The sequence below is a fragment of the Solanum pennellii genome, chromosome 7 (genome assembly GCF_001406875.1).
Source record: "Solanum pennellii chromosome 7, SPENNV200".
Classification (NCBI taxonomy): domain Eukaryota; kingdom Viridiplantae; phylum Streptophyta; class Magnoliopsida; order Solanales; family Solanaceae; genus Solanum; species Solanum pennellii.
This window is the reverse complement of record NC_028643.1, coordinates 76,083,070-76,102,432: the sequence shown is the minus strand read 5'-3', so window position 1 is coordinate 76,102,432 and position 19,363 is coordinate 76,083,070. Positions and strand designations below refer to the sequence as shown.

The 19,363-nt window shown below is 35.7% G+C and overlaps 3 protein-coding genes across 4 annotated transcripts; 2 read left to right on the top strand and 1 right to left on the bottom strand.

Moving 5' to 3' along the window:
• Positions 1–4,067: 4,067 nt before the first annotated feature.
• Positions 4,068–7,505, top strand: LOC107024482 (BES1/BZR1 homolog protein 4). Its single transcript, XM_015225467.2, has 3 exons — positions 4,068–4,534; positions 6,301–7,028; positions 7,181–7,505. Exons 1-3 carry the CDS (start codon positions 4,319–4,321, stop codon positions 7,182–7,184), a joined length of 948 nt encoding a protein of 315 aa, XP_015080953.1. The 5' UTR covers positions 4,068–4,318; the 3' UTR covers positions 7,185–7,505.
• Positions 7,506–11,328: 3,823 nt separating this feature from the next.
• On the top strand, positions 11,329–17,922 carry LOC107026203. Of its 2 annotated transcripts, XM_015227086.2 has the most exons (8): positions 11,330–11,500; positions 11,726–12,421; positions 14,042–14,281; positions 14,763–14,852; positions 16,509–16,658; positions 16,770–16,894; positions 17,248–17,377; positions 17,504–17,903. In XM_015227086.2, the coding sequence occupies exons 2-8, from the start codon at positions 11,735–11,737 to the stop codon at positions 17,627–17,629; spliced, it is 1,548 nt and encodes a 515-aa protein (XP_015082572.1). In that variant the 5' UTR covers positions 11,330–11,500; positions 11,726–11,734; the 3' UTR covers positions 17,630–17,903. The 2 variants fall into 2 exon arrangements, with proteins under 2 accessions (XP_015082571.1, XP_015082572.1); XM_015227085.2 differs by having other exon boundaries at positions 11,329–12,421; positions 17,504–17,922.
• Positions 17,923–17,995: 73 nt separating this feature from the next.
• Positions 17,996–19,068, bottom strand: LOC107026204 (NAC domain-containing protein 1-like). The gene is made up of 2 exons (XM_015227087.2): positions 18,534–19,068; positions 17,996–18,374 (listed from the first exon to the last, which is right to left on the bottom strand). Exons 1-2 carry the CDS (start codon positions 18,987–18,989, stop codon positions 18,189–18,191), a joined length of 642 nt encoding a protein of 213 aa, XP_015082573.2. The 5' UTR covers positions 18,990–19,068; the 3' UTR covers positions 17,996–18,188.
• Between the last annotated feature and the right edge of the window lie 295 nt (positions 19,069–19,363).

The window sequence follows — 19,363 nt, the reverse complement described above, 5'->3', positions numbered from 1 at the left end:
AATAGGATCTTTTATATATATATATATATATATATATATATATATATATATAAAAAGAGCATGATATAGTATAAATAAGTTCGCACTAATTCGTTAATTCGGAATGTAAATTTTGAAAAATCTTCCGTAGCAAGTATACGTTAAGAAAAAAATTATTTAATTACATAATTGTATTTTCCATTATTTGACAACGGTAAAATTTATTGGTGATCACTTAAAATTGGCACTAATTTTCTGCTAGACATCGCAACTGAGCTTTGTTCATTTTAGACACCTCATGTCATGCCCCGCTGTGTCAATTTGACATTTTTTGCTGAGATGGGATTGTAAGTGTGTTGCACTCACTGGACTCGCGTGAAAACCTCATTTTACCAAATTTTATTTATTTTCTTCTTCTTCTTCTTTCCCAATTTTTGGCTACCATTTTCCAAGCTTAAATTTTTTTCATGGTGAAATAAATTTGACGATGCCACAAACAAAAATCGCAAGAATAATATTTTAAATTATCAAATTCTATATTCACAACAAATATTTTTAGCGTTCTAATCCATTTGTATGTGTTCTCACATTATAATCACAAAAAAAAAGTCCAGATTGAGACTCCATATTTATATACTAAAGCAACAAATTTTTATTTCCAATGATTCAGAAATTCAGTCGAAAAGAAAAAGAAAATTCAAAAAGGTCAAACAAATGCATCATCACATTCACCAAATGAAGCTTTTAAATATCAATCTACTACAAAAAATGTTTTTATCTCACAACATTCACAAACTGACGAAAATAAACAAAATAGGCTTCTTCTTTTGACACATTTGGTTGGGGAGGGTCGAAGGTGGTGGTGGGTGGAGAAGACAATCTTGGTGAGAGAGATGGGGTGGAGTGGGATAACGGAGAAGACAATTTGGGGTGGAGGGTTGGAATGATTTTTAAAAAATTAAAAGTGATTAATTTTTTAAAAAATTATTTAGTTTAATAAATGTCACATGTCAATGAGTCATTGGTAGTTTTTTTTAACTAAAAAATTATCATTTAACAATTTTTTTATATACATGTCACTTGTCATTATTTAATTTGTCACTTTGATACGTCACCAGCGAGTGTGCTACACACACCTTAAAAACAGATTGTTGAAAAAGTGTTTAAATGACAGTTGAAAATGATATGAGGTGTCTAAAATGAACAAAACCTAGTTAAGGCGTCTAAGTGAAAACTGATGCCAAGTTTAGGTGGTCATCGATAGGTTAGCCCTTTGAAAACAATTACAAAAATTCTTATGATGTATCGATTGGATACATCATTTTATGCGATGTATAAAAACATTGAGTGATATATCTAAAATAAGATGTGATTTATTATGATGTTGAGGGATGTATTCGAACTCGGTAAGTGTTGTATCAGGAAGTTTTGAGATGTATAAGGATTTCACAATATTTAAAGATTTTTTGTAATTTGAAAAAAAAGATGGAATATATTGTAATTAGCTACTAACACTATAAGATTCGTGCAAAATCTACTTAAATTAAGGATTTTACAAATTTTCTTTTTTCACGACCTAGGGGATTGGTTAAAAATAGGGGCGTCAAATGAGTTGGTTGAGTTGAATTAATAATATTAAAATAAGTTGAAATAGAAATTGGGTGGGTTCTGATCTGCTCAAGTTTACTTTTGACTCAAATGAGTTGGACTCAAACTTGCTTAAAAGCAATCCGGGTCTTAACCCCCACTCCAATGTGACTCGTTTATTCGGCATAATTTTAATATATTGTTATTTAAGTTTTATAATTATAATTTGAATTTTAACTCAAATTTTTTTTTAAAAGGAGATTACGAATGATAGATAATTCTAAAAGATATAAAATAATAGAATAATTCATATCTTTAATATAGAAACATCTATTACATCGATGCAAATAAAATTTTTTAAAATGAATCAAAATTAAAGATTAAATTGGCTCAATTAATTTTTTTAAAAAAAATTAAATTAAGACTTGAATGAATTATAATTGAATAATAATCAAATTACTTATCAAAATTTTAAAATTCTGAATTAATTGAACGGGTTATTTATAGCGGAGTTCGTCTTTTTTTCCCCCTCCAATAAGAAGGAAATGTTGGAGTTCTTTGGCACGTGACATGGTTGCGTGATTCGTAATCAGCATGTCACGCTTCGCTGCAAGTGGCCCCCCTAAATCCTAATCCACTTTTACTTATGCTTATTTTTTGGTTTTATTTTTAAAATTAGTATCACTAGCTTATAACTATATTAATTATATATTACTGAAGATAACATTTATTTATTGAATGACAATGAAATCTCTAACAAACACATATGAAAATTATGTGTACTACTTTTAATAGATTATAAATCTTTTTAGTCGTTCAATTTATTAATAAACAACTTATAAATATGATGATGATGAAAATTCGGCATAATTATGTAAACTTTAATTCCAATTTAGGAAGATTCAATAGTCTTAGATTAAGTAGAAACCATGGATATCCTTAATTCTCCGTACGAATGACATTAATTAATCTTGTCAATTTTATACTCTAATACAATGAAATAAATAAACTATATTATTGCTTTTAATGGCTGATCTGATAATAGTACTAAGATAGATTCATTTAATGAAATCATTAAATATATGGAGAGTGATAGGAATGTTCTATACTTCAAACTAGAAGAAAATATCTATTTTATGTAACTAGATGAGGTCTCTTAATAGTTCACTTTTTTTAAATATATTATTGGACTCGTTTAACGTATGATATAAGATATAATAATTTTAAAATAAAATGAAACATTATTTTGTTTCATGATAGGTTAAAGATATTAGATAGTAATTTGATTAATTATGAAATAAGTTTTTTCATTAATATATAATAAAATAACTTATCACAAAATTATTTATACATAGATATTCTTATATTTTTTTGGGAATGAACTTTATTTGAACCACAAGAACTTACTAATATTTGCACTTATGGTGTGATCCTATAATATTTGAAGGCCATTTTTTTAAAATTGATTAAAAAACATATAGTCAAACTGTACACTGAGGTATTGGAAGGTAACTTCTTAAAATTTGATTAAAAAAAATTTCTCAAAATTAATATTTGAAGGTAAATTTTTAAATTTTGATTCAAAAATTTACAGACAAACTAATCTTTGAACATAATCTTTTAAAATCTAATTAAAATCTATGATATTTTAAGGTAAAATTTAAAAAGTTCAATTCGAATATCTATAGTCAAATTAATATTCCAAGGTAATTTCTTAAAATTTGAACAAAAATCTACTATCAAAGTAATATTTGAAGGTGAGTTTATAAATTTTGATTAAAGATCTATAGTTAAACTAATATTTGAAAATAAAATTTTAAAATTTAATTATAAAAAATTACAGTCAACTAATATTTAAAAGTAATTTTTAAAATTTGACAAAGAAAAAAATCTATTGTCAAACCTACATTTGAAGGTAAATTTTTAAATTTGATACAAACATCTAGTCAAACATGAATATTCAAAGATTTTTTTAAAAAAATTTGACTTAAAATTTATGGTCAAATACTATTTTCAAAATAAACTAGCAAAGTAGCAATAGCTTTATTGTGTTGGAAGGTAATCAACCAAGGTGACTTTTTTTTTTTGACATAATAAATAAATATGCTCTTTAACTTGGCTTCAAATCATATTTATGTCTTTCAACTTTGAGTATGCACAAGTAGACACTTAAACCTGTATAAAGTTGAAAAAATAGACACACATGTCCTATATGTCATTTTTTATCATACATGATGTTCTACGTATATTTTGCCATGTAAGACTTATGTGTTTATTTATTTAAAAGTTGGATAGTTAAATTGTCTGTTTGTGCATTATGAAAGTTGGAGATCAAAGTTATTTGAAGTCAATTTAGGATCCAATATATGTATTATGCCTTTTTTTTCATAAAAAATTTTATAAGTACTGTTTTTTGTTATGTTCAGGGGCATTATTGTCAATTACATCAGTTACGTCTGAACGTCATGAAATCCCCTGCTTCCTTTTTTTTTCCTTTTCCTCGTATTAAAGTGGGGACTCATCACTATTCCCATTTTCAGTGCTTCAATTATCCCACACTCTTTCATCAGATTTTCAACCATTTCTCTACTCAATTATTCCTTTTCGATTGCGTTTCATCATTCATAAATTCATCTTTTATTGCCCATTTGTTTGTTCCACTTCTCACAGTTTCCCCTGTTTCTGGATTTGTGTATACGTTCATGCAGTTTGAGCACCGCACGGCGTCGTTTTGCTAATCGCACCGATTAACATGACGTCGGGAACAAGGATGCCGACGTGGAAGGAGCGGGAGAATAATAAGAGGAGAGAACGACGGCGAAGAGCCATTGCTGCTAAAATATTCGCCGGATTAAGAATGTACGGTAACTATCAACTTCCTAAACACTGCGATAATAATGAAGTACTAAAAGCCCTCTGCAATGAAGCCGGATGGACAGTTGAGCCCGACGGCACCACCTACCGCAAGGTAAATTCCATAGAAGCATTTAATTTGTTGCAGTCGATTGTCGCATTAAATTTCATTTTTTCTCGCAAATTTTCATATCGCAACTATCAAATTGTTCACTTGAAAAAAATGTTGTTGGTTCTGTATTCAAAATATCCGTCGTCAGAACGAGTCTCGTGTTGCACGTTAGGTGGTTGTAATTTTGTGTAGCAACAGTACAAGTAGCTTTGGTTAATGGATCGATTTATGCTAATTAAAGTAGCAGTACCGCAGTGTGTACTACGTACTGCAAAGCTTATCTGCAGCACTAGCAGGCGTTTGTTGAGATTTGCTGTTATAATACTTGCGTCATTATAAGATTTAGATTCTTCTTTTTTTCCTTTGCTTTAATCATCTCGCTACGTTAGATTAAACAGATATCGTCGAATTAATTTGTGCATATTTCAATTAATTTATTATTACTGCTTACTACTAGTTCTATCAAATAAACACAAGTATCAGATAACTTGATCCGTTTTGTCTTTTGCTTTATGACGGCCTGAGTTGCAAATTTGCAAAGATTCCCAGTTAAGCCTGTTCTCACCTGAAAAAGTGGGTTTGATATTTAGAAAGACAATAATACCCTTGCAATAATTTCACTAGACCTTTTGGTATTCACATGTCTGCCTTGAATTAGGGGTGGGTGTTTAAAAATGTAGGAGAATTGTACTTGCTTATGTTTCTTCTTTTCTGCTTTTCTTGTGGGCCAAATTAACATTTTTTGAGAACTTTTGAGTGAGAATGTGGGAGGGGGGGGGGTTGAGTTTTTCACCTTGCTTAAATGTTGAAAAAGAACCCTTTTTTCAGCTTTAGAAGTGAGTATTTCCTTCTTTATCACTTGCTGTTCTGATGAAAGGTTCTTTATTAGATAGCTGCATAATTTAGGGAGTGATCTAAAGGGTGTTCAACATTTCTTTATAGGGGCTCTGCCTATAATGTTTCTTTTTACCTTGTCTTATTACACATGCTTTTCCTTGTAATCAGTGAAATGATTTAATGAAATGCATCAACTAAAATGAGACCTAAGTAGGAGGCTATTAATTTATATTCAAAATATTCACCTGGTATTAAACTCAATTATGGGGAGTTGAGATAAAATGATTCTTTTGTGTGAGAAAGGTAGACTTGCTATGTGGACTCAAAAAAGGAGAAAAAACTTTCAGATTGTGATCCAAAATGGAAGTTTAGACAATTTGGTTTTGGTTTCTCACTTGGTGAACGTTGTGTGGTCTCCGATTTGTAGTTTGACTAATTCAAATTCGTGCTTGAAACTGGAAATCTTGCTTTGGGGTATAACACTTTCTACTCAGGACCACTCCAATCTCCATTTCTATGATTCAAATTTGAGATCTTTGATTAAGGATAAAACAGTACTTACTTTTGGTGGTTTAAACAATTTTATTACATGATGGCGATGACTTTATGTCTTTTTGACAGTCTAAAGCTTATTAATCAGCACTAAGGATATCAAATGAGTAGTATGTTTTAGAACAAAAGTACCTTAAGTAATATGAAGATTTTTTAGAACAAAAGTACCTTCATTAATATGAAGAGTTTTAAAGCAGCAGAAATCTATAAATTGATAAGGCTGTTATTCACAAGAATTATGGAATTGGCAGGACAATTTGAATGGACAAAACTTGAATTTTTTATTTTTTCATAACAAAGATGTTAGTGCATATATAGTATGATAATGGCTGTTGCAACACCTCATAAATTCTCTTGAAATTCTTATTGAACATTGACAGGGCTGCAAACCAATGGAGAGATTGGACTTTTTAGGTGGTTCAACATCATTAAGTCCATGTTCATCTTACCAGCCAAGCCCCTTCACTTCCAACAACCCAAGCCCTGCTTCCTCTTCCTTTCCTAGTCCAGCTTCGTCCTCATACGCAGCAAACCTGAACATGGACGGAAAATCCCTGATCCCGTGGCTTAAAAACCTCTCCTCTGGATCATCATCCGCTTCCTCCTCCAAACTTCCTAACTTTCACATCCATACTGGCTCCATCAGTGCTCCAGTGACTCCTCCTTTCAGCTCACCAACTGCCCGGACCCCTCGGATTAAAACAGATGCTGGCTGGGCTGGATTTCGTTACCCTTACCTTCCATCATCCACACCAGCTAGCCCTGGTCGTCAGAATTTCATTAATGCAGAATGTTTTGCTGGAATAAGTGGACCTCCTTCTCCAACATATAGTCTTGTTTCGCCAAATCCGTTTGGGTTCAAAATGGATGGTCTATCGCGTGGTGGATCTCGAATGTGCACTCCTGGACAGAGTGGTGCATGTTCACCTGCTATTGCTGCAGGATTGGATCATAATGCTGATGTTCCCATGGCTGAAGTGATGATCTCTGATGAGTTTGCATTCGGAAGCAACGTGGCAGGGATGGTGAAGCCGTGGGAAGGAGAGAGGATCCATGAGGACTGTGTTCCAGATGATCTTGAGCTTACTCTTGGGAGTTCAAAGACAAGGTATATTCATTCAGGTCGCCTAAAAGATAACTACATATGACGTCTACAAAACATTAACTACTCACACCACCATATGTTAATCAAATCCTTTTGTTCATTTTATTCTATCTTTACTCTTTGGTTTTGTTTCTCATATACAATGCAATATGCAGATAAAACTTGGAAGTTTGCAAGCAAGCAGAATTGGCTCTTATTGATGTCAAGGTGCGACAGTCGACGGGATTGTATTAAAATGAACCAAAAGTCTTAGGCTTTTTCACTGGAGATCATGTTGTTATTATAGCATCCACCCCTTCCCATCTTCCAAATCAGTTGCTATATAATGGAAGACAGTAATTCTATAATGTGAACTTCAAAAATTTGTAGCAAAATGTAAGTTGCAGAATTCAATTACTCCAAATTATTTGAAAGTTAGTTGAACTTGAGCAAAAAAGGCATATAACTACTGCAAGAAGTTGGTTATGTCTATCTTTAAAACTATATTAGTATTTTGTGTTGGGCTTTGTGGAGGCTTGTGAGCCGGCCCGACCCATTACTGAAACCCTAGGTTAACCATTTGGCTTTCCTATAAATATGATCCTTGTATTTGTAATTCTCAATAGTAGCACAAGTGAAATAAAAATCCTCCTGTTACAGTCGTGGAGTAGGGAAACCGAACCACGTTAAATTCTTGTGTGTCCCGTTTGTGTTCCGTTTCTCTTTTCTCTAGATTATTTGTGTGTGTTGTGTGTTTAATTCCCAACAATTGGTATCAGAGCGAGGTTTCAACAACATTGTAACACAAACTGTGAGAAATTGTCACCTAGGGTTCTTGTGTGAAGAACTGTGTGCAGGGAGGAGTAGCCGCCGTTACCGTGTGGGTAACCTCAAGCAGCAGCCGGCTAGGAGAACCGCGCAGGGTGCGAACAGCCGTCGTCCGTGTGCTGTCCGTCGCGCCGTTCCGTTGGCCGCCGCGTCGAGGAGCCTCAGATCCAGCCGCGAGCGTCCAGATCGTGAGCATCGTCCAAATCGCCGCCCGCTGTCTGTAGACGCCGTTAAGGGAATTGCCGAAGTCCTTTGAGATGGCAGAAGATGGGAAGTTCCGAATTGAGAAGTTCGATGGTACAGATTTCAGTTGGTGGAAGATGCAGATTGAAGATTTGCTGGTTCAGAAAGATTTGGACGTAGTGTTGGGTGACAAGCAAGGAAAATTGTCTGATGCAGAGTGGGCAGTTTTGGATCGGAAAGCTATGTCAGTTATCCGACTCTCGTTGACCAAGAATGTTGCGTTCAACATTCTTAAGGAGAAGACAGCGAAAGGCATCTTGGAAGCCTTGTCTAACATGTACGAGAAGCCATCTGCAGCAAACAAAATTTTTCTGATTAGAGAGTTGGTGAACACAAAGATGAAGGAAGGCAGTTCAGTTACCGAGCACATCAACTCATTGAATTCGATCTTAGCCAGACTTTTGTCAGTTGGCATTAAGTTCGATGATGAAGTTCAAGCTTTACTACTGTTATCATCATTGCCTGACAGTTGGTCCGGAACGGTTACAGCAGTTGCCAGTTCAGTGGGACCTAATGGATTCACCTTTGAGAAGATTCGTGATCTCGTTCTTGGCGAGGATGTCAGAAGAAGGAGTTCTGGAGAATCATCAGGTGATATGCTAAACGTCGTCAGAGGCAGAGGAAATAACAGAGGTAGTGGGAGCAGGAACCGAAGAAGGAGTCAGTCAAAGGCTCGGGATGGCTCAGGTGTAACATGTTGGAACTGCAAGGAGGTGGGGCATTTCAGGAATCAATGCCAGAAAGACAAACAAGTCAACATTGCAGAAGACAGCGTCAACGAGGATTTGTTTATCTGTTGCGCGGAGAGCAATGTGGATTCCTGGGTCATGGATTCTGGTGCTTCTTTTCACGCTACCCACAGCAGTGAAGCATTGCAGAATCTGGTTATTGGAGACTTTGGAAAGGTAAGGCTTGCAGACGATAGAGCTCTTGATGTTACGGGCATGGGTGACATGGTGCTGAAGACGCCAGTCGGTTTCTGGACCTTGAAGGATGTCAGAGTTGTTCCAAGCTTGACGAAAAGTTTGATTTCTGTTAGGCAGTTGGATGAACAGGGACATCATGTGAAGTTCGGAAATGGGCAGTGGAAGGTCGTGAGGGGCAATCTTGTCATGGCTCGTGGAACAAAAAGAGGATCGTTGTATATTGTCGGATTACCGTCTGAGGGAGTGACCGTCCCAGTTCAGAAGAAAAACAAAGTCCGGTTCACAGAATCTCGTGGGCAGAAGAAGGTTGTCTTTGCAAGAAAGAAACCCAGAGCCACAGGTCAGATTCAGGATGAACGAGCAAGGAAAGGTTCAGGAAGACCAGTCAGAGGCGTTCGTGGCAGTGGGAGCACCGGCCGTGCTTCAGCCAAGGCTCCTAGAAGACAGTGGGTCAAGAGAACCAGTATTCCAGCTGTTGATACGTCTCCAGAAAATTTCTTGCTGAGTATGGAGAGTGTTTGTTCTCAGGGAGTTCTAGGATCCGGCAGTTCGTGTCTCAAGTGGGAGCCGGTAGGGACCGAGGACGAGTCAAGGGCAGTTTCAGCCGTGACTGATGTGTTGAAGCTTCGGGGAGCTTCAACGGGCCTTTCAGTTGACTGATGAGAAGGCCGCTGTAGCAGGAGAGAGTTGAAAAAGATTACTAGACATACAAGTGTTCTAAGTGGATGGCAGTTGAAATTCTTCAAGCCTCCAAGTGGGAGATTGTTGGGCTTTGTGGAGGCTTGTGAGCCGGCCCGACCCATTACTGAAACCCTAGGTTAACTATTTGGTTTTCCTATAAATATGATCCTTGTATTTGTAATTCTAGAGTAGCACAAGTGAAATAAAATCCTCCTGTTACAGTCGTGGAGTAGGGAAACCGAACCACGTTAAATTCTTGTGTGTCCCGTTTGTGTTCCGTTTCTCTTTTCTCTAGATTATTTGTGTGTGTTGTGTGTTTAATTCCCAACATTTTGTTATACTTCAACACATTGGAAAAAATCTACGAAGAGGAAGTTGAGAAACTATTTGGTAGTATATTAGACTACACCAATTACAAGAACATAGAAACTCGGTAAGAATGGGTCCAATGAGCTCTGAGTTTGCCATTAACTCAAAGTTATTTTAATTGTTGGATATAAAATTAACTACGATAAAAAACTTCTCAAGCTCAATCATTTACCTTTTAAGTTCGCGACCAAACGTCTTGAGGCTAACATAAGTTCCACTCAAGAACTCACTAAAATTTAGATAAATATCTAAGCATTTCCGATCGAAAAAATCATTTTGGTGTAAAAACTATGCAATTTTGGGATTATTGTGGGAAAAAGTTAATATGATTTGTGGTCAATAATAGCACATAGGGAAAAGACGGAGGCCCCACTTGGTCTCCAAAATATCTTTCTGAAGTTTGAAAATATAATTTTTTGTTTGAAGAAATTCAAAACGTACTATAAACTTCATGTACAAAATAAACTTAAATCTTAGTTTTAAATTCATTTAAAAAATAAATTTAGATTTATAAAGTTCATTATAAACTAAATGATAATTCTAATTTTAGTTATTATCAATTTATTGACGTTTCCATAACATATCTCAAGCCGTATAAAATTAACTACTATTAATTATTATGGCTATTTTTCCAAATAAATACTTACGTTGTTACCATCATAGTATTATATAAGTTCACTATAATTAAGTGGTTCAATAAAAGGCACTAGCAACCCATATACACATAAGTAAGTATATATTTAGTAATAATCTTTTACTAGTATTTTTTTTCCTCTAAAGAAAAATAATATTTTCTCCGTCCATTTTTATTTGTCATAATCCGTTTTTCGAAATTTAATCTGACTGATTTTCAAAGTTAAATTAGATTACATTAATTCGATATTTTAAACAAAAAAATTTAGATATTCAAAAACTATATGAAAAGTACTATGAATTGAAAACTTTTACATATCAATACGACGAAAAAATACATCTTAAAATATTAATCAAAGTTTTTAAAATTTGAGTCTATAAATAGAAATCATGATAAATAATATCGAACGGAGGGAGTAATAAATAACACATGCCGCGTTTTTATTGGATTAAAAATCTCCAATGCCCGGTTTCTGACCCAATAGAAAAATGCCTTGATGTCAACACAATGGGCCCCAGTCGGCCCAATTTGAAAACAATTTTTTATCTTCAGAACCACCAGAAGTTATCGCTGCTTACGTGGCACTAGATGAGAAAGGGTGTGCGCATTACGCACACAAAACATATCTTCCCCACTCCCTTTTTGTCTTTTTTTTTAATCTCTTCAAATAGAAAAAAATAAAATCTATTTCATGGTCTTTTAAAAACCCTAATCGTGGATTCTGATAAGGTAATTTCACTGTTTTTGAGCACCGACGCCATCGGAAACGGTTCAATTTGAGCTAGAGCTGTGTTCTAGAAGCTTCTCTGATCCTGGTATATTTCTGGAAACTTTTATTGATAGTTTATGTGTTTATGAACTTGGATTTTAGTTTGTTAAACTTGAGATAAACTATTACGTATGGAATCTAAGTTGTTATGGATCAGCGAGGTTGTTTAAGTTATAATCGATGCTTGTTGTAGTATTATGGTTTGATGTTTTGTTATAGATTGGAATTTATTTGAATATTATAAAGGAATTTAGTGGTGATTTTGGTGAAGTTTTGGAAAATGATGTCTGTGGAGAGATCATTTGAAGCATGGGAAGAGGTGCAAAGACATGGGCAGGATTTAGCGGATAAGCTTGCTCAAGGAGTTACTGGTTTGATTCAATCGCATATAACTCCTCCGTCGTTTCCATGGCCATATTCTCAAAATTCCAAGCTTTTTGATGTAGAGTTGATGGCTGAAAGTTTTATTCCGAGAGATTTTGGGATAGCTGTGGATAAATCTGCTATTGCAGGGGTTTCAGCAATTTTTGATATGGGGAACAGAATAGGGCAAGCTTCTAAGCTTTTTGATGTAGAGTTGCCAAGTCAAAATTTCATTCCGAGGGACTTTGGGATAGCCGTGGATAGCTCTGCAATTCCAGTGGTTTCATCAATTTTTGAAATTGGAAACAGGATAGGGCAGGCTGGAGCAGACTTTGGGGCTTGCTTGAATGGAATGGTTCACCAGTTTTTCAGGAAGTTGCCAGTGCCTTTTCGGCAAGATGAGAGTTTAAGATTGTCTTTGATGGCTGGGACAGAGAGCCAAAGAGCTGATTTGAGTGTTACCCTGCAGGAGGATTTGGGGTTGTTGGCCGAACGATTTAGGGGATATGGGTATGCTGAACATGATTCAGCTGAAGATAAACCAAGTGAAGAGGAGTTTCTTGATGTTAATTTGAAGGCATTCAAACACTTCGGCAGATCACAGGTAAAATTTTAGTGAAAATTGAAAGGACTATGTTCTTGTGAAGTCACATCTATAGTTTCTTCATATTTTCACTCATATTTTTGACACAAGAAAAGATGAGAACAACAGTACAGGGATGGAGGAGTCACTTATATGTTTTCAGTCACGCATATGATTCCTTGCTTAGCATGTTACAAACATTTGGTTGATGCTTGTTTTATAGAATACTTAAGGTGCAGTTTTATAAAATGAAGATTTCCATAAGTTTGTTGTTGGAGTCACGCCTTAGTAAGTATAATTTAGATTTTGCACTTGGAAGATACTTAAGCTGCAATATGTGATATTTTAATATTTCCAAAGCTTTTACTCTGACTGTAAGCATTAGCAAATATGACATGCGCCTACAGTCTACAGGTTTAGAATGCCGCACTAATTGATCAAGGACTCAAGGTAGTGGTAGAGGTTTAGGAATTGACCTATAGTGACGTCAAAGGCTTTGCTTTCCAATGCATAGTTAGCTTTCTTTCCGTCATATGGTGTTCGCCCTATAATAAGTAGTGACAGTGGTCCCCTTCAAATGTGTGGGTTAAGTTCTATTAGTGAATATGTAGGCAGGAGACCTTTTGAAGTGTTCGCCTAGCTTCTCAGAGGAAAACTGAGGGAAAATCCTTTGAGGGGACCTAAAGCCAAACCCTGAAAGTTCCTTTAGAGAAATGTGAAGCCAAAGCAACATTTATGGAGAATAACAAGTTGAATAGTTGCCAAGCATTCAGTTTACAATAGGTGGCAAAAAAAACTCTGATCCGAAGCAAACACGTAATCCTTGTAAATCAAGAAACATTTAAAAGGAAAAAGAAATATATAAATAAATGCTAATTTTACTAGGAAACAAGAATGACAAGATTATCTAAACCAAAGAAAACTAAAATTCAAATCCTAAATTACCCGTGTAGTGCCCCTGTTGTTCAGCTCAATTGAGAAAGCTTGAGGGCCTTGTGTCTTTGGTCGTATGTCCAAGCCCTACGCCAAGCGAACCAACTCTGGTGTTTAAGTGGGGAAGGGTAAAGGGGACAAGCCCATGGAAAAAACTAGAGTAGTATGTAGATAGCTGTAGTATGGACAAAATTTGTTTCACATATGAGAAATGAGTACTTCATATTTAGTGGTGATAGCCCTAGATTTTCCTTGTAATTTTATATTATGCAGGACATGTTGTAGCATCGGAGCTTCTTTCAGTTCTTTATGTGTTTCTTATTGTTATCAGTTTTCAGTAAAGTATTCATCATTATTGGCATTCAGCCACAACTGATCCAAAGCTAAACTAGCAATTATCTTGCAATTATCTTCTGATATGCTGAGTGCTCCTTGTTTTTAGATCCTGGCTTGGATGTTCCACATTTAAATGTCAATTTGTTTCTGTAGATAGAAAAAATAACAAACAGATCACCAAGTGACTGCGTGTTCATGTCATTTCATGTATCATGCATGTGTAAAGTAACAATTCTCTTGATCCGTGGTTACAGTTATGGGAGTGTACCTGTTCTAAACTTTTGTGGGTTGACTAGAGATGAGAAATATGTTGTGATTTATGCTCCTCTGTTGCGAGTTTTGAGATCTTACTTTCTTGATCTTTAAATGCAGGGTACAATCAACTTTTCGTCAACATATGAAAGTAGGACCAGGAATGTAGAAAGTTCTGTGGCTGCTAGAGGAGATTTATGGAGAGTAGAGGCATCACAGGGCAGTTCCACATCAGGAAATGATAATTCTTCCCTGTTCCTTGTTCAACTTGGACCAGTACTTTTTGTCCGTGATTCAACACTACTTCTGCCAGTTCACTTGTCTAAGCAACACCTTCTTTGGTATGGCTATGACAGGAAGGTATGCAGACCGTAACTTTAGGACATTGTTTGCTTGTATTGAAAAGTCTTCCAGTACTTTTGGCCTTCTGGGCACTGTTTTGGGTGTGGGGGGAGTACTGGTACTGGTTGTATTGTAGTATGTTCTGTTGTCCAGACACTAGTCTATCTGTTCATGATAGTTTAGTTTGTGGTAGGTTTAATGTAATTGTTGAATCAGATTTGTCTTAAGTGATTGGCAGTCTAGAAGTAGGGTACCGATATGAATATAGCATCTCTAATTTTCACATATTTTATCTTATCTTCTGGAGATGAGATGCCATGAACTCATTTTTAATACCGATCCTGCTTGATGTCCCTGTGTACCAAATTTAGTCAAGAAATTATTACCTTATTGACTGAATAATTTCAGAAACCTTGCGTACCAAAATGACTCATTTTTTACATTAGTTGTGTGTATAATAATTACGTTAATTTACTTGTCTCTTTTGACGAATGGACAGCGTGGAATGCATTCTATTTGTCCAGCTGTGTGGTCGAAACATCGAAGGTGGCTTCTTATGTCAATGATCTGTCTGAATCCTTTGGCCTGTGTAAGTAGAGTTTTATATTCATGTACACTACTGGTATTTCTGCTAGTTTTGTGGAGTTTTGGTTGCTCCCGTTCTTTATTTTTTTATCATGTTTGCGCATGATACTTCTCTTTCATTGGAGAGTTACTTTCTTTGACTTTATGCTAGCTGAGGATATAGTAGGTAACATTCCCCTGGCGGTCACGTTCTATTAAGTCTTTAATTTTTACAGAAAGATCTGAAAAGCTTTAGTCAGCGTGCTCTCAGTCACTCTTCCCTATTTGTGCATCCTTGAAATTTTTGCCTTATGTTCTAGTCCACATATTGTTGAGGTGATGATTATTGCGGCACTCTCCTGTTATGTCCGTGTTGTTCACAGTCTAGTGACCCATGATTTTGTTGGATGAGGGTTGTACCTCTTATTTGTTTTGTCATGTTTAAGGGCTCTGGTGACGGTAACGAGATGGTGTGCACATGAGTGCTCTCTCTTCTTACCTATGTAATTGATTTGTTTGTTGCGTGCGAGTTTTGCTGCTTGAATTCCCCACAAAATAAAGGAAAAAACGGCAGGTGCTGTTGGAAAAGCGTATTATTGCATTAGATTTCATTTACTAAGTAATTGTCATACTCCACATTCTTCAGACCTGAGGGTGCTTTTCCTTGCCAATAAAGTAATAGTTCATTGATAGGCAGGAAGTCCTGGTTACCACTGATATATACAAAGTAGAGAACCTGTGCCATTTTTATATGGTTCTCTATTAAAAGTACGAAATTCGCCTCAACATTCACTTCTCCTGAGTGTTTATTGAAAGATTGCTGCTTCTCCAGTATCTCCAGGTCTAGGCCGTAACTAATTGAGAACTTCTTTTTGCATCTCTTATGCCATTATACTACTATAGTATAGATTGCTCATTAGAGGCGAAGGAAGAAGATTGGTGTTCATCAATTAATTCAGAAATGCAGTAGCACAACTATATATGTCCATTAGTGAATCCTACAACATAATCTATTGAGTTGCTTCAACTTGATCTAAATTTTTTTATTACTAACTACATACCCTCAGCCACATATCAACAACAAAAACAAGTGGAGTCTGGGAGGTTATGCAGACCTCTTACCCCTAATTGTGGGTGGTGGGGAGGGGGGGGTTGTGGTGGTGGTAGAGAGGCTGTTTTTGGTAGACCTCTCAGTCATGATGTCCTAAATTTTTTAAGGCCTGGAGAAAACAGTTATTTGTCTCACAATACTTTCTTCGCGTCAGTAATTTCCCATAGCGAAATCCCCAACGCTGCTTTACGTTTAGCACATGCTAGAACAGAGACCCAGTGATTAGAGGTGATTTGCAAACCTGATATTTTATACAGGATGCGGCGTTGAAGTATTCATCTTCATAAACTCGTTTGTTGGTGATCATGCTAAGTTTATACACAAGCAAGAACAGTTTTTTAAGGAAGCACGGTAACTTCTCTCATGCAGATAATCTAGATGCTTTTTTTGGACAACCTGGTAATCTTTCTTTCCAATTCTGGCTTAGATGGGTATGTGACCATTCCCCACTTAGGTAGCAGTCTTGGTTCACAAGGATTTGATCTCAGATGCTTTTCTACACTGTCGTTTTTCTGGATTCGTAACTTTATTTTCTTTCTTAGCAACTTATTGAACCTCTTTATTTTGCAGTCGTTTATGGACTTGCAGTTTCCAAATGGTCAAATAACTTACGTATCTGGAGAGGGCTTGTCCACCAGTGCCTTTTTACCTCTATGTGGAGGTTTGCTTCAAGCCCAGGGTCAATACCCGGGAGATCTCAAGTTCAGTTTCTCTTGCAAGGTGAGGTGATGTTTAATGTGAGGAAGTATTTGACATTCAATGATATCTGTACCTTTTCCCACTTTATCTGGTGTTTTATTTAAGAACAATATTTTCACTTATTATATGCAGAATAAATGGGGAACATGCATTACACCGATGATGCATTGGCCCGACAAATCATTTAGTTTTGGGGTTACCCAGGCATTAGCTTGGAAGAGATCTGGCCTCATGTATAGGCCAACCATTCAAATAAGGTAATACTGACTGCTTCATATTTATTAACACTGACTTTTCTGCTATGTGCTGTTTTATGGTGTTTCTATCAACATCTGATGGTGCAGTCGCATTAGCAAATATGGAGACGTTTGTGCCACAATTGTGTGGAGTTTTTTGGTTAGAAGTTCTCTATATTTTAATGTGAGGCTGAAATCTTCAATTATCATAGCCTTTTCCTGGTTCTCTGTGATGTGACAATTATGTTCGTTGCACTTGCATTCTGCTTACAAACTTATAGCTTGATAAGTATTGTGTATCTCTCTTCCTTTAATGTGGTAACAAGATTTATGAGTCACCTTCTAATCATTTTCTTTTCTCATTACACTATCAGCGTATGCCCGACATTTGGTGGGAGCAGTCCCAGTTTGCAGGCAGACATCACACATTCTCTAAAGGAGGGATTAAATATCATCTGTGGCTGTGCACTTGCAACACACTCTTCTGCGTTTGCATCGTTAGCTGTGAGTCATTCCTGAACTTTTACACTTTGCCGGGCACCAACTCTTATTGTTTTTATTTGTCCCTCCACCCACGTTCCTGCTTCTTTCTTTTTGTTTGATAGAAATCTTTTTCTTGTGCAAATGCAGCTTGGGCGGTCAAAGTGGAATGGAAACGTTGGAAGCTCAGGGGTTGTTCTTAAGGTGGAAACCCCTCTTGGCAACACTGGCAGGCCTTCCTTCTCCATTCAGTTGAACAGCGGCATCGAGTTTTAATACACTTGAGAATTTCTCCCTGTCCCAAAAACCACATAATACTGCAATCATCTGTAAATAGGCTATGTATGACAAAAAAAAAGGACTGTTACATGTATAGTTCATCAACTGATCTCTTTACTGGGGTTATTTTGCTTTAATGGCAGAAAAGGGGGAAATTAGTAGCTCTTTAATCACACAAAGATAAGCGTATTTTTGGGGCTGATCTTCTAATTTTTGTATCCGATTTCCTCTCTTAGAAGTCTCGAGCTCGTTATACCGATGGTGTGCAGAAGGGAAGCTGTTGTAAATTATGTATCCCTTTTATTCCAAACTGGCTGGTTTTTGGACTACTCCTTTTCCAATTCCATCCCATCGGCAAAATAATATATGCTTTTCGAAAGAATATATTAGTATAAATGATGTACAAAACGTGTTTCAGTTTCAGTTGCATTGAATGTTCATACAAAAAAATAAATAATGGTGCATCTTTATTATAAATTATGTTTCTCCATTATAAACGACATTTTGACTAAAAAGTATTAATAAAAGCTATCTAAGATGGTTAGAATCTACAGGCTTAGAGAGTGAGATTCAATGTTGGTACTGGCTTTAATACGCCATTAAGAGGATCACTAATAATAGCATTGAGCTCTTCAGTTTCAATTGCCTCTTTTTGTACAATTGGACCGTCTTCCTCATTCTTTCTGTATTCCCCATTCTTTCTTTTCACTCGGCAAAGTACGTAATTTTCTTTGTTATTTTCCTAAAAAATAAAATAAAAATTGGAATTAATATGTCGGCCATGAGAAGTAAACATATGAACTAGTGAGAGGAAATTCGATATCTATGTATTCGATTTCTTTTTTCTTTCTTTTTTTTTTAAATCAAAAAACTCAAGAATTCTGAATTATGGTGAACTTACACGTAATTGTTTACGCAATTGGTTTTTGACTTCCGCTGATAACGAATATTCCTTCATAAGCCATTGTCCATCGTGTTCGGACCCTCTCAATTGATACCTTAAACTTCTTTTGTATCCCAAAACCGAACCTTTTTCACTAATTATAGCTTTTCCTCTGTCTTGTGATTTCCATGAACCATCTCCAACGGTTCGAACAAATCTCATGTTTCCTTTCTTCAATTTCTTCAACTCCGTAAAACAATAAATCGTCTTCTCTTTTCTAGCATCAAAAAATACCCATGGATCTTTTAAATAAAGATCTTCTTCTTCAATTGGAACTAATGTAGGCAACGGATTATCTATTACGTAATGTAAAAGGTATTTCATCAATTCTCTATCTGTTGGATGAAATCGAAATCCCTCTGTATACGCAGAATACGAGATACATTCTGGTTTGTAGGCCATGGTTTGAACCATGATGTATGAGCTTAATGTTTTTCCCGTTGTTATGACGATGTTTGTCTGTCTCTCTCTATATAGAAACTTTTTACGTCGGTATAAGTATTGGTGCGAGGTTTGTCTGTATGTATATATATAGACTTTTTTTTTACGTCTGTCCGTTTGTATTAAATTAGGAATAGGAATATGTATAAAGCCTTGTTTTTGTTTAATTAGGTAACTTAATATTGTGTTGGTATTATATTGTAATTTTAGAGGAATATGGAGATCGAATAAAGTAGGAAAGCCCTTATATTTAAAGCGGTGGAGAAAAAAACCAAATTTGGGTAGAATTTTGCATGTTCACATTTAAATAAGGTCTGTCCGCATATAATAATGTAGATACACTATTA